Source organism: Anomaloglossus baeobatrachus, chromosome 1 (assembly GCF_048569485.1).
Source record: "Anomaloglossus baeobatrachus isolate aAnoBae1 chromosome 1, aAnoBae1.hap1, whole genome shotgun sequence".
Taxonomy (NCBI): domain Eukaryota; kingdom Metazoa; phylum Chordata; class Amphibia; order Anura; family Aromobatidae; genus Anomaloglossus; species Anomaloglossus baeobatrachus.
Window position 1 is genome coordinate 506,160,158 of NC_134353.1, and position 15,990 is coordinate 506,176,147.

Genomic DNA, 15,990 nt, shown 5'->3' on the forward strand with positions numbered 1-15,990 from the left:
GGCCGCAACACAGCAGTGCCCCCCTACCCAGAGGATGCCGGTCGTGGCCCGCATGGGGGGGTACCAGCTGGGCCCAACCTCCGCGCTAGAGGAGCCGCCATGTTGGGAACGGCAGCCAAACCTGATGGGCCAAGTTTAGAGGCCCGGGAGAAAGAGAAGGCTGCTATCCTGGCCCGCACTGTAGAGGCAAAGGACGCTCTCCGGAGGGCCTCTCCCGAAGCTCGGGGCCCGATCTTTCAAGGTCAAGTCCAGCAGTTCTACCCCCGGCGTGGATGGGGGTTTATTCACGAGCCAAGCCTGGGGGTCGAGGCGTTCTTCTCCAGGCGATGTGTGCACAGCCAGCTGCCCCTGGGCCATCCGAAGAGTGACCTCTGTGCGAGTGAGTTGGTCACCTATACCTGCCACCTGGGAGAGAGGGGCTGGTTCGCCCTGGATGTCCAGAGAAGGGTGAGCCATGATGACCTCGAGCAGCCCCGGTCACCTCCTCCACGGTACAGTCCCAAGGCGGATCCGGAGGAAGTGGCGATGGTGACCTCCAGTAATGGCAGCGGTCCTCCGTTGCAAGCAAGTTGTCCCCGTTGGGACCCTCAGCAGTTTGAATGAATGAATGAAAAATAATCCAACCGAAGCTTCATCTGATTGTCTACTTGATTATCCTGGCCGTTGCCGGCAAGTTGTCCCCGGAGGGATCCTATGTGTTTACCGTATGCATGAGAAACTGCTCATGGACATGGCCGAGAACTGGCAGGCCACCCACGAACTTGTGGGCCTGTAAATAATTTAGTGGGCTGGTTTCCGTTCCGTGCCGCCTCCGGAGAGTCAGATTGGAGGAAGGGCCCGCAGCAGAGGAGGCTGGGGCCCGGCCACCACCAGGACCGGTGGCCATCTTCTGGGGTTCATGGGTCCCCCTGGATGTGGGGTCCGCTGAAGTGACAGCCGGGTGCGAGACACCGTATCCGTTCCCGCTCGGGTAACCTGGGTCTGGACTGGGGAAAAGGGGTGCTGCCTGTTTCTTAGGGGCAGCATCAAGGATCAGGTTATTTAGGTAGGAGAGCGGATGACCCTGAACCCGTCCGTTTAATAAAAATGTTTATATGTGCAATGTTTAAGGTGACCTGAAGAAAATGCTTATGTTTTAAATGTTTACCGTTTTACCTGTTATTTATCTTTTACAGTTTTTGAACAAAAATAAAACTGGTGATGGACGGGCAGCCCGCGGACAGTCTGCATTTTACCAAGGGGGAGTGTGACGCCCTAGACTAGCCAGGTAGTCACAAACATACCAACATACACACCCCCACCCTAGGCAGTTACAGCAGCCAAACACAAAACCCTTGTTGCCTCCCTCCAGGGTCTGATGTCCACACCAGGTGGGGCGGAGCCAGGCGGTTGGCCCCACCCACCAAGGAGTTCACAGGCCTGGAGGCGGGAAAAGTGTCAGATCAGTTTTGGAGGTGAGAGGAGTGAACACTTGGGTGTCTGGGTAGGAGCCCAGACACTAACAGCAAGGGTGGCAGACGGTGGTGGCCGTCTGCAGGAGTTAGTGGAACTCCGCAGAGACGTAAGGACCGGGGTCGGGCGTCGGCCCGCCGGTACCGGACCGGGGAACGGAGTGAAGCTAAGCACAAAGGCAGGGCCATCGGACCCCGACCAGGCTTGGAGCCGCCGTCAATAGTCAAATCCGAATGTGACAGGAACCCCAGGGGTTTCCCAACTACCAAGTCCCGATTGAAGGCAACCGTCCACCCAGAGAGGGTATACAGCCACCGCCACAGGCTAGAGATCCAAGGGCCAGTGCCTGCGGGCAAAACGGGCTCCTACGGCACCTATATGCCGGGGAGCGGACTACCGGTGGGCAACCACAGTAGTCAAGAACATTTTCAAAGGTGCAGGGAAAGACAGCCACCATCAGCCATCTGGGTAGAGCACAACAACAACACGGCAGCCGGCTGCGGTACCCGCCCATCCGGCCGTTTTGGTTTATCAGAGACTCTGTCAGTGATTGTCTGAGTGAGTACACCAGTGCCGTCCGGCACCGCGCCGCGCAGTCCCTGCACCCCAGCCATCCAGCCTCCCCATTACACCATCGGGCCCCGGGATCACCAACCCCTGCCCACGGAGGGGACAACATCTCAGCTGCACCCTACCATCTCTCCCGGGATCCCCGTTACCAGCAGCGGTGGTGCCATTATCACCACGACCCATGGGTGGCGTCACGAACAATCTCCCTAACCAAACCACCTCCCTTTCACTCACGGGTGAGGAGCGCTGCTCGAGTCCCCGGGTCCGGTCCACCGCTCGAGCCACTGAGCAGCAGCAGCAGAAGCCCCGGACCCGAGCGTGGCGAGCGCGTCCCTTCCGCCCGCGACATTAACTTTGGGGTTATTGCTCACACACACTCTCGTATGGGTCACTGGATGCTGAACATGGCATGAGGTGTCACTTTGAACTTACAGTGACCAGTATGAGTGTGTGAGCGATAACACCAAATGTACACACCTGCTTCCCATTCACATCTGAGACCTTATAATACTAATGTTGCCAGCAGTTTAGACATTAATGGCTGTGTGCTGAGTTATTAAGAGGGCACACCAAATTTACACTGATAGATAAGCTGTACACTGAATACTGTACATTGTACCAAAGTGTATATTTAGTGTTGTCCCATGAAAAGATGTAATAAAATATTTACGAAAATAGGAGGTGCGTACATGCTTTTGTGTTATCCTCTATGGGTGAAAAAAGCTAAAAAAATGCTAAAAGAATGGATATGCTACAGATTTAATAACCACTACAATTTTTATATTCAGTTAAAGAAAAAAAACAAGCATATGTGTGAGATTTCTGTATGAGACACAGACAGAAAATGGCCCTTGTTCAAGAACTATATAGGGGCCCTTTGCAGTTCTATGCAGTCTCCTGACCTGTTTGCACCAATATGTCTGCCCCTGTCTGAAATCTCATATCTTAAAAGCAGCTTTTAATATGTATAAAAAAAAAAAAAAAGCTGCATGAGAACACAGCCTTAAAAAACTTTCCAGGGTCATTCCAGTGTCAGAACCCAACAGTAGTGCCCCCGATCGTTATACATTAAAAATAAAGTTGTGGCTCTCTTAAATGCCTAGCTATGATTTCTCATCTTTCATGAATTTCTGGATTAATGCATTTTCATTTTTGCAACCAATAAAATAACATCTTACGGTTTTCAAATATCAGATACATTATAATTTAGTAGCACTGGGCACAAGTCTGCCAGCACGATTTTACATATGGAAGTAGCTGTGGGGCTGCGCTTTTAGCAGAGATCTGATCTGAGAGATCCTATGTGACCGTAGTGAGAAATCATATGCAAATCAGGCCGGTAGTGCACTGGGGGTGTGTCAATGGACTTGAGTTGTTTCTTTCCAGTGCTTTGACGCCCCCTTGTGGCACTTCCAAACATGACAGCTATGCTAGATTTCTCATGACTGGCACATCGGATTGCTACAAATAAAGCTTATTAACACGAATCTACTTTTTAGCTTGCTGTGCAACTATATTTCTATATAATGGGAGGGCATAACATGATATCTACTTAATGATTCAGATTAAGAAAGGAAATTATTCAGTGAAGTAATAAGCATTCAGTTATAAAAGATAGATATCTATAAGTAATAATTTCATCAGAGTCTTAGATCTTCATAAAGTGGCTAAACAACTATCATTACTTCTTATAAGAAGCATTCTTGACTTCTTAAAGAGAGTACCGAGATATCAGATGTTCTAAAATGATAGCAGACGTTTGTTACTATCACCATGTGTGGTCCGGCTAAAATGGTACAGCAACTAATTGTACACTAGATGGCGCTGTGCATTAATATAATCTGTATGAGTAACAATACAATCTACAATTCTCAAATGATACTGGAAAAATACAACACAAAGTTGGGGTTTATAGCTTTAGCATGATGTTGATTCTTTTTTAAGAACTAATGGAATTAATGGAACTAATGGAATTAACTAATGAAATTTAAGAACTAATAGTTTTTTAAGAACTAGTGGAAGATGCGCCATCAGGAGACCATGACGGGGCTGATCATGGTAGTCTTTAGTCCGACAGAAGTAGAAAAGTGATTTTTTTGTATAGCTAAAGAGAGTATCTGATGGAAACAAGTTATTACCTATACACAACTTACTGATTAATGGGGAACCGAATGGAGGAATCAGCACCAATAGGCACGACGGGGAACTTTTATCCTCTGACAGGGAACTTATAGGCTATGTGCACACGTGGGGTTTTTTTTATTTTATTTTGTTTTAATCATTAAAAGCAAGGAAAAAGCATCCCAGCAAAGTCTATGAGAATTCTGACTTGCTGTTCACACGTGCTGCTTTTTTCTTTGCAGATGCAGAGTGTCAGTTGTTTCTGCTTTTTTCCCCCCTGTGTTTCTATTATTTACTGCAATGCTTTATCACTACAGTGGATTATATTTCAGCACTTTGCCTCACACACCATGTATACAGCATGGTGTGTGAGGCTCTCTTTAGCTCAGTAACCCGGGGTCATCATGGTGCTGACCCAGGGTTACTATGGCAGCATTAGGGTCCCTGTGATCGAATTACAGGGACCTGATCACCAAGGAAAGGTAAGCAATTTCTCTCCCTGCCTCCTGAATGCTGCAATTGCACTAATCACAGCATTTAGGGGGTTAAACTGCCGGGAGTGATGCGGGTACTGCTCCAGGCAGTGAGAACTGGGTTTCGGCTGTAACATCAATCGAAGACCCAGCGGTGATCGTAGGGGTACAGCGTAGGAACTCCCATGATCTTAATGACTAAAAAAAGCACAAAAAGAAGCAGGAAAAAAATGAATATGAAAAAAAGCACAAACGCAATTAAAAAAATGATACATTTTTTCTGCTGTGTTTTTTCCTGTCAATACATATTTGTGTGCAGAAAAAAAAGCACATAAAAAAAGCAACATGGGCACATAGCCTTATTCCCTCTACAAAGTGGAACAGGAGATCAGATGTATGACCGCTGCTTCATTCATTCTCCACCTCCATTGTAACGGGATAACAGTGTGGATCCCAGCGGTTGGACCTCTACATTCAACAAGTTATCACAGGAATAGGGTATAACTTTTCACTGAACAACCCCTTTAGTGGTCGTCAGAGATGGATTCTAAGTTCATGCCATCCAGCATGCCCTGGGAATGCTGGGCAATCGCCCATTGGAAGTGTTGCCAATAGCACAAATATTGTTACTGCAGCTTTGAGAACATCGATATGCTGTGACATAAACATGAACTATTCGTTTGTGATTATGTGTAGCAAAAAGTATATTTCCTATGATCTTAGAGCAGCTTGTTTGTTCTTTGGCATTGGTTTCTTGAAGAAATCTTAATATATATTATCCATGTTCAGATGCAGCTCTTCCGAAACTGAAAATTGTGCCAGCTCACGGTCTGTTGCCAAAAATTAGTTTTCAGAGGAATGATAGAAATGGACCAATCAGGTAAGTGTCCATCCAATGTTATAAGACTACATTCATTTCTTGTATAAGGGGATTAAACATGTTATCTACCTTACCAGTAGAATGCATATAAATCATGGGCCCCATAGCAAATGTCCTATTTGCCCCCTACAATCCCCTCCCCAGCTCTACCCAAAAAATGTTTGGCAGAGTAGGTAAATAGGTGCAGTCTCAGAAGCATATACCTCCCAACTTTTAAAGTCAGGGAAAGAAATGTATGTATTGTAGCACCAGCACAGTAATTGTACACCTCTTGAATCCCCTATAGGTGCTCATCCACTATGATTCCCTTTCATGGCCAACGAAAATTCCATCCCACACATAATATGATACCTCCACAGTGAATTTCCCAAAGCAAATTATCTCCACAGTAATCACCACTTACATAGTATGATGAACTCACAGTTCCCCCAGCAAACTATGATGTCATAGTGCCCACAACACAGTATAAGTCACCACAGCGACACCCAACACAGTATAATCCCGCTTAGACTCCAACACAGTATGATATTCCCAGTCAGTATCATGCCCAGAAAATCTCGCATTGCACTCGGACCAATGTTAGTCAACGAGGGAGAGCAGATGGTCAGCTTTCTTCTCATCCAGATTCTGGATGAGCGAAAAGTTGCAGCATGCTGCGATTGTCAGCAAGAGATGTATCACCCACACCCATACAAGTCTATGGGTGCGAGAGAAACATCGGACTGCACTCTAATGATATCCAAGTGCAGTGCGAAAATCGCATCAGCTTATAATGGAAGAGATGGGGAGAGTAATCCCTCCCTCTCCTCCGCAGCTGTGATCCGATCTCAGGATTGGATCAAAGTTGTATGACACTCGGCTCACGCTGGCAACAGAGCAAGAGCCGAGTATCATTAGCATATTGCAGCAGATGCACTCGCATTGGCTGCCATATGATCTTGTGAATCCAGGTTTAAAGGGATTATGTCAGCAGGTTTTTGCTATGTAATCTGAAGACAGCAGGAGATAAAGGTTGAAGGATTTCTGTGATGTGCCATTTCTTAAGCTGTGTGCTGTTGTTTACATACAGTGAAGGTTTTATCACAAAGACATTGCTGTGATTAGCTTCCTCATGCCAAGTCGTCAGACCATATCCTTTCCTCTGATAAGCAGCATACTGTCAATATACAATGTACACAGAGACGTGTGGGATGGGAGGGGTAATCTTTCTGACCTCTACTACATCTGATTTTGACAGTAAAGTAAGTGCTGCATCTCTGGTCTATTTTCGTATATTATGTCGCTTTCAGATGAGGTAGCAAAAACTTGTTGACAGATTCCCTTTACAGACACTATGGACATACAGTAGGGGACAGTGAGCACAATAGTGTATTTTTTGAGATTTCATGATCGTGACTATTCAGAGGTGTAAATACCAGCAAACCCTGTGCAAATGCTTCACATGTCATCCCCCTCCACACACTATTTAGTGATGGACAGCATTCTTTGTAACATTCTGTGCATAGCATAACATTATGTAATGATACTAATCCGTACCTACTGGTAAAGTGTATAATAAAAAGCTGGTTAATTTTACAACTTTATTTAATATTTACCACTTTCAGTTCCTACCAGGTATTTGTGATCCAGTTGGTCCTGGTCAGAGGATGCTCGTTTTCCTGTGAGTCTTTGGAAGCTGTCACATACTTTAATATTGTATCAAAGGCTCAAGGATATGTCACTGCTGAATTTTTTCCTGGAGATGATTCGGACCACCTGGAATTCTCTGTGGGAGACAGACGATACTATGGAGAATTCTATAATGCTCCTCTCGAAAGAGGGAAGGATTACTGCATAATATTACGAACAATAACAAAGGTAAGGCTAAAATAAAATAGAATTACCGTATTTTTCATTGATAAGACGTACCAGATTATAGGACGCATCGCAAATTTAGAGGCGGAAAATAGGACAAAATAATTTTTAATGTTAAAATGAGGATCCATCTTATAGTCCTAGTACGTCTTAATCCTAATGCTCAACGGGGGGAGCGGCGGCGGTGGAGCTGCTCAGAAGGTCACAGGAGGCAGGGTAGGCGATGGGGCGGGCTCAGAGGAGGGGGTGTTGTGGCTCAGGATGGTCGGCGATCCTGCGGGATCGGGGGTGTAGCAGCAGGCGCAAATGAATTCCCCGAATATGGCTTACCAGGGTGATGGTGGTGGAGCGGGGTCATAGGAGGTAGAGTCACAGGACATGCTCGGGAGTGTCATGACCGGCGCCATTGATCTGCGGGCGAGCGGTTTGCGGAGGTGTCATAGGACGCGGTGTCTCGGCGGCAGGTGCATTGACCTGACTGCTGCCTCCAGAAAATGGCCGCAGAGGTGGTGTGTGCACAGATAGGACTCTACGGCCATTTTCTTGAAATTCATCGTGTCAACCGCGGGTGACTCATTTGAGCCGGTAGTCCGTTCAATGCACCCACCGCTGAGACACCCTCGCAGCCCGTCCATCTGCAGATCAATGCACTCACTGCTTAGACACCATCGCAGCCTGCCTGCCCGCAGATCAATGCCGCCCACCGCGACACCCCAAGCGCGTCCTGTGAGCCTGTGTCATATGACCCAACTTGACCACCATTGCCCTGGTAAGCCATATCCGTTTTGTAAGACGCTTCCCCATTTTACCCCCAGTTTTTGGGGAAAAAAGTGCTTTCTTACAAAACAAAAAATATGGTATGTTTTTCAAATATGTAGTTTAAAGTTTATTATACACTGGAGGTCAAAATTACACAACACACAATTTCTTAAATGTTGCGGTCATTGTGTGCTCCTATGTGATTATATCCTAACATGAGTAAACTAGCAGTATTTTAAGCTTATTTCATAAATTGAATTTATTGTAAAGCACATAATAAAAATGTAAATGAGATACATTAAAAAGAACACTGACCAAAATTAGAGAACACTTTCAGATACCTGCAAGTTATTGGTGTTAATCTGGCACCTGGTGCTAATTTCCTTATTATCTGACAAACCCTATGTAACTGGTGAGTCGCCCCAGGGCTTTAGGGTACTCAGTCCCGGGCAGTATGTTTACTGGAACAGTTCACTGGGTGGCCGTTGCCCAGTTCCGTGACCCTGGGGGTCGCTTAAAAGGGGAATTTGTACAAGGTGAAAATAATAAAAAGAAAAATAGTTTTTCGTGTCGCCACTTGCGGTGTGTAGTTATATGGGGAGAACCGCTGCTACAGAGTCTCTCACTGCTAGGCCTGGTGGTATTGGGCACCTTAGCTGTGATTGGTCTCCGCAAGGAGAGCTAGGCCCCAGGGGAGGATGTTGGTGGTAGTAGTCTATGGGTGCAGAGGCATAGGAATAATTCAGACGACACAGGGGCTGCGTTTAACTTGTGCTATATTCACTGGTTTTGAGTTGTTGCCACCCGGTTTCTGCTGGTCTTTACCAATCCGGTATTCCCTTTGTTCCAGTGCCAGTGTAGGGAACTGGTGAGCTTTACCTCCATGCACTCTGTAGTAGTAGACGGTGGGTCCCCGTGGCTTGGAGCCTTTTTAGGGTCCCCTCCTGTTGTCTCTGTCTTGGCCCGTAAGGCAGGCAACTTGAACCTCTCGTGGGTCAGACCTCTGACCCGTTCCCAGGTGGTTCCCGCTCTGATGCTGTGCCCTGGACACTGTCGGTGAGGACCTTGATGGTCCCCTCACCGGGCAGATTGTTAACAGGCGAGCTTAAAACGTCCTCCTGAACTAGGGTTCTGTAACCCATCGGTGCTTGGTCCAGTGAATACTCTCCCTGGCAACCGTACTCCTTTTTACTCAGTAGTCACTGCACACTTTCCTGTCAGCATGTCAACTTCTGACTGAGTTGGTGCTTGGTTATTTCCTTAACTAACAATACGTCCGTCGTCTGTCCATTTCACTGACTAGCCCCTCCTCCTCCCAGGTTTCTGACTAGTGGATTGGATGCGTCCCAACTTATAGGTGACCACCCATCAAGTACATTGCTAGCCTATTACCCAGTCTGAGAGAAAAGGGCGTGGCCTGTGTGTGTTGTGGTGTTTTACCAGCACTGGTCTTCCAGGAATCCGGCGCTAGATGTAGTACCCTGTGGCACATGACAGTCAGGGGCGCCACATTTCCCCTTGGTAAATCCCAGCATGTCCTCGGGCTGCGAACATAAAAAACAAATTATGCATTTTTCTTTAATATGCAAAAAAAACCTTTAAAACTTTGTCTTACCATACAAGGGAGGCATTTTGCTTAAACGTTTCTAATAACTGAAACATATGTACATGTAAACATGAGGAACTCCTTCTTGCCATCCACAACTCGGGGTCCCTGGGGGGTATGTCGCCAGTTACTAAGACGAACGGGTCTCAGCCGCCTCTGCCACAGACCCTTCCTGCAGCCTCTCCTCTCCCAATACTTCGTTGCAAAACAATGGTCCTCTTCGAAAGACTTTGCTTCAGAACAGAAGTCCTCTTCGAAAGACTTTGTTGCAGTATTACTCTGGTACTGTGCACAACTGGTGCAACTATTTATAAGGCAAGTTTTTGCTACTACCAGTCCAGTAGCTGTTCATTTTTATATCAAACTTATCAAAACCAGGTTAAATCAACATTTTACACGATTATTTATGGCTTATATACATTAGGATACCTTTTTATTTTCAACACTTACTCTCTGTACCTGAGTGGGGGCTGTCCAAAGTTGCTACGAACTTACCTACGTAACTCACGTCTCTCAGCTTGTTCCTGTTGTACTTTGGTGTCTGCACCCTGTGTAAACCTGTATGCTAGGTAAACTAGGTGATTGTCTGCGACCCCTTAGGGGCACTTTGCACACAAAGACATCGCAAGCCGATGCTTGCGATGCCGACCGCGATAGTCCCGGCCCCCGTCGCAGGTGCGATATCATGTTATTGCTGCCGTAGTGAACATTATCGCTACGGCAGCTTCACATGCACTCACCCGCCCTGCGACGTCGCACTGGCCGGCGAACCACCTCCTTCCTAAGGGGGCGGGTCATGCGGCGTCACTGTGACGTCACACGGCAGGCGACCAATAGGAGCGGAGGGGCGAAGATGAGCGAGACGTAAACATCCCGCCCACCTCTTTCCTTCTCATTGCAGCCGGGACGCAGGTAAGGTGATGTTCCTCGCTCATGCGGCTTCATACACAGCGATGTGTGCTGCCGCAGGAACGAGGAACAACATCGTTCCTGTCGCTGCAACGTAATTATAGATTTCCCAGACACTACACCGATGATACGATTACGACGATTTTGCGCTCGTTAATCGTATCATCTATGATTTACACACTACGATGTCGAGTGCGATGCCGGATGTGCGTCACTTTCTATTTGACCCCTCCGACATCGCACGTACAATGTCGTAGTGTGCAAAGTGCCCCTTAATCTCTCTGCAGGATTGATAGATTCACCGATTGCAGGTTCTTATGGTTCTGCTACAGTAGGTGTTTCTTCTGGAACTTGAACTGGTTCTTCAATTCTTTCCTGTTCTTCTGCTGGCTGTGGGAAAGTAAGTACTGGTACTATAATGGCTCCATTGTACTGAGGCCAATTTTCAGGAGAGTCTCCAAGTACTGTATGTATCACCTTCCCCTTCCTTTCTTGTATTTGAGGTGTACAGGAAATTTCTTCTTTAGATTTCAACTGTTCTGGACATTTCTTGAGATGATCTCTTGAGACTGTTGCTGATGTTTTTCCTTCATCCTTACTGATCAAGCAAGTTTTCTTATCATCCAAATTGGAGGATAGTACGGTGTAGGGTTCTGCTTCCCACTGATCATCAAGTTTATGAACTCTTCTTTTCCTTTTTAGAACTTTTTCTCCAGGTGTCAAAGAATCAGCTTGTGCATTTTTGTTGTAGTCCATTTCTTGTTTTTCTCTTCTTTTGTTTAAACTTATTTCTACACATTCTTGTACTTTTCTGTATTGTGCTTGGCGACTAGAATCCCAATCAGCATCTGGTGAATTGACTTCAGGAACAACAATTCCTATTTACAAGTCCACTGCCAATCTTCCAGATCTTGCTTTCATGAGATATGCTGGTGTACAGTTGGTGGAACTCACAGGTATTTTGTTGTACATTTCCACTAAGTCAGGTAACTTTTATGGCCACATGCTTCTTTCTTCCAATGGTAAGGATTTCAACAGGTCAATTACCACTTGGTTCATCTTCTCACACATGCCGTTGGTCTGTGGATGATAAGGCGTGGTACGGATTTTCTTACATCTATATAAGTTGCAAAACTCTTGGAATACTTCAGCTTCAAATGCAGGACCTTGATCTCTTAATACCTGTTCTGGGTGGTCTGCAAAAGTTGGCTTGGAAAGTTCTTGCTGCTGTTTGAGCTGTCAAGTCCTTTACTGGAACTACCACTAGGAATATGGAATAGTGGTCCACTAATGTAAGAGCAAATATGTAGCCTTTTCTGCTGGGTGTCAATTTGACATGATCCAGAGGTACAAGTTCCAATGGCTGTTTGGTGACAGTTGGTTGCAGCGGTGCCCTTTGGCTGTCACAGTCTTTTCTTCTTAGGTTGCAGGGACCACAACTTCTATATCATTTCTCTATGGTGGTTCTCATGTCAACCCAATAGAATCTTTCACGTAACAGTGCTCCCAATGTCTTCCATCCAAAGTGTCCTGCTCTGTCATAGTATGCCTCCAGCTCACTCTGGACATCTCTCTTGGGCACCACCACTTGCCACACCTTCTCATGGGTTTTAGGGTTCATAACACTTCTACACAGCTTGCCTTGATGGATGAACAACCTACTTCTCTATTTCCAGAGATGTTGCGCTTCGAGGGGAGCATCTGGGGTTAGGCATGAGCCTGGTTGGGTTATCAGTTCTTTAATCAGGCTGACTGCTGGATCATCATCTTGTGTTTCCTTCCACCCATGGGGAGGTAATGGGTTCATCACTGTTTCCTTACAGTTGGTGCAGGATTGTTGATACTGGGAGGCACTGTGACAGTGAAAAGCTGGCAGCTCTATTTCTTCTAGCTCATCCATATCTTCCCTCGCATCCAGTAAGTGAGGCATCCTTGACAACGCATCCGCATTGGCATTCTTGCGACCAGCCCGATACTTGATGGTGAAGTCATAGTTTGACAATCGAGCCATCCAGCGTTGCTCTAAGGCACCTAACTTCGCAGTATCCAGGTGGGTCAGAGGGTTATTGTCTGTGAAGACTGTGAACTTGGCAGCCGCTAGATAATGCTTAAACCATTCAGTGATAGCCCAGACCAAGGCCAGGAACTCTAACTTGAAGGAGCTGTAGTTCTCTGGGTTCCTCTCAGTAGGACGGAGCTTCCTGCTTGCATATGCAATTACACGTTCCTTGCCCTTCTGCATTTGAGATAGCACAGCTCCCAATCCCACATTGCTGGCATCAGTGCATAACACGAACGGTAAGTTGTAGTCAGCATAGGCCAGAATCTCGTCACCAGTCAGGGCCCACTTTATCTGTCTGAAGGAGTCTTCTTTTCCCTCACCCCATTCAAATGGAGGACCAAAAGTCTTGCTCTTCTTTGCCTGGCCTGCCAGGAGTTTTTGCAAAGGTGCTGTCATCTTCGTGTAGCCCTTGATGAATCTCCCGTAGTATTCTACCAGGCCCAGGAACTGACGTACCTCACTGACAGTGATTGGTCTGGGCCAGTTCTGGATGACAATGGTCTTTTCTGGATCTGGTCCCACTCCCTCTGTACTGACCCCAAGCCCGAGATACTGGACCTTTGGTTTCAGTAGGTGGCATTATGATGGTTTCAACTTCATTCCATATTTGGACAATGCTTCAAATACCTCTGTCAGATGTTTCAGGTGCTCTTCGTAGGTTTTGGAATACACAATTACATCATTCAAGTAGAGCAGCACAGTCTCAAAGTTGTTGTGTCCCAAGCAGCACTCCATTAGTCTTTGGAATGTTCCAGATGCATTGCAGAACCCAAATGGCATGCTGTTGAACTCACGCAGGCCCATTGGTGTTGCAAATGCAGTCTTCGCCTGGTCTTCTTCTGCTACAGAAACCTGCCAATATCTACTAGTGAGATCCAAAGTAGAAAAGTAGCTAGCAGCTTTCAGTGCAGCTAGTGACTCTTCTATGTGGGGTAATGGGTAAGCATCTTTATGTGTTATGCGATTTATCTGTCTATAATCTACACACATTCTCATGGTGCCATCTTTTTTTCTGACTAGAACCAATGGAGCTGCCCAGGGATGATGATCTCCTGTGGGTATATCCTCCCAAATTCTAATGGATGCTTACTGAAAACCTGCTCATACTCTTGTGCTACCCGATAAACTCCTTGTTTCTGGTGAGAAGGAGTGGAATCAGTGCCTACATGTAGTTTCTGACACCAATCCTCTAGCTGTTCTTGGGAACTGCTATCCTCTGCCAGTTCTGATGAGGTCAGAGGTTCTACTGCCTAGATGGAGTCATTGTTGACAGTAAACAATTTGGCAATGGTAGCGTACCTGGGCAATTTAGTTTCTTCCTCCCCGCAATTTAGTACTCGTGCTAAATTCTACACAGCGGCCTGGGCTCTTATATACAGCATGTTAGAATCCTGTATATAAGAGTGTGGCGCCCCTGAGGCTTCAGTCGCCACAGGCTAGTGCACCTTACTTAAGGTGCAGTACTCATCCTGGATCCAGAGGAGGTCGGAACCTGTTTCACAACACACAAACTCATACACACAGTCAGGTTGCCCTCCCCATTGGGGACCGAGTTGGGTCGGGTCTTAAGGTAGTCACCAAACATGGGGGGCTGCCACCCACTAGTGACAGGGAACCGGGGGAGGAGCAACCACCAGGGGGAGTTAGAAGCTACATGACAGTAAAGGAGTTATCCAGCAGGAGAGGAAAAGAGCAGACGGGTTTCTCAGTAGTTCCCGTGGGACAGAGGAGACAATTTGGTTGCCGAGGGGAGAGCTTCATTGCTCCCTCGGGACCAGCAAAGCAGGGTCGAACAGACTTCAAGTTGGATCACCAGAATTTGCAGGACAGGGGGATTGTACGTCCCTCTGACCACCACTAGTTCCCAGAGCACAGTGGCACCTAGGGCCCGGGGTGGTGATTGCAAAGTCCGACTCCACTGCGGACCCGCGTCACCTGCACATGGGGCGGAAGCTAAAACTGACAAGGACCGGATCCTCAAGTATCTTTAGGCCACGAGGAATCATCTTTAAAAAAGTGCAAACAGGAAGGGCCCATGGACTACCAGACTGTTACTGACCTCCAACGGATCCGGGTCGGCTGGGGCCCATTGCGGCAGAGACCGGTACCCTGAGGCTGCATTGAAAATGTGAGTAAAACGACCTGGAAATGCAGCAGCTGCCTCTTATTGCCGTCGCCGCGCGCTTTAGCGCCAGCCATCACTACAACCCTCATCATCCTCCCCTTGGCCCACTCCACCTGTGGGGAGCAAAACCATCTTTGCTGCGATACCATCAGCCCCGGAGGACATCACCCGCATTGGCGGCTAATCCCTGGCCGCGTACCACAGGTGGCATCACAAGACAAAGATCCTTCCTCATCATCCCTCTTTTATTGTACGCCTCAGGGCCACGAAGCCGGGCAAGGCCACCCATGACATCCCTAGACCCGACATCACTGGCCCAGCGACGAGTAGCAGTTAACCCCTTGCCCTGTGGGTGCTACAAGAGCCCACTGGTGGTGGCTGCAGGTTATAGTTGCCAAATCTGGTGACAGGTTCCCTTTAATTCTATGGACAGGTGATAAATGAATTCAGTATGTATTTTCATCCATCATCTGTTCATCCTTCTGCCTGTCCTTCCATTTATATCCATTTTTGTGGGGAACTGTGAAGAGTACAGCACTTGTTTTGGCCAAATGTAAGCCTCATTCAGACATTCATGTTTCACCCGTCCTTTTCATGGATAGAACTCATACCCATAATAAAGGAAATGCTATAAAGAAAAGGGACCATGCAGACTTAAAATGTTATGTTTATTTAACTCACAATGGACATAATAAAAAACCTATTAAAAATATCAGAGGAAATTAATCAGTAATAACCCTCGAATCGTGATAAATATTCACTTCTGCAAATGAACTGTAATATGAATATCCATATGAGAACATAATTAAATAAAGCACAAAATATCAACCAAATTATACTCATATAGAAAAAGATATATGGCATACAGTGTGAAAGCAATTATTGGTGAAGTGACCCCCTATAATATTTGGACATGAGGACCGTGATAGAATAAATTAATAATTCATTATATGGAAGCTGTCAGCAAAAAGTGAGACAACAGTAAAGTGCCGGTGCTAAAGATTGGCTATCCTAGCGGTAAGTAAGGATAAATAATACAGTATCTGTACTAGTGGCTAAGCATAAAAAGAGATTAAACACTAAAGTGCTGATACAAAGAGATAAATAATAAATAATAAGGTGCTAGTACAAAAGCAGTAGATAATGATACTCTTGAGTATAGCACATAATATTACATAA

General features: G+C 46.4%; 1 protein-coding gene across 3 annotated transcripts in view; it reads left to right on the forward strand.

Annotated features, from left to right (window-relative positions):
• Nucleotides 1–15,990, forward strand: part of SUSD1 (sushi domain containing 1) — a 404,984-nt gene that overhangs the window by 240,896 nt on the left and 148,098 nt on the right. For all 3 annotated transcript variants that reach the window (XM_075316004.1, XM_075316016.1, XM_075316010.1), the window contains exons 20-21: nt 5,406–5,496; nt 7,101–7,353. In XM_075316004.1, coding sequence (XP_075172119.1) covers nt 5,406–5,496; nt 7,101–7,353 — 344 coding nt within the window. The remainder of the gene's footprint in view (nt 1–5,405; nt 5,497–7,100; nt 7,354–15,990) is intronic.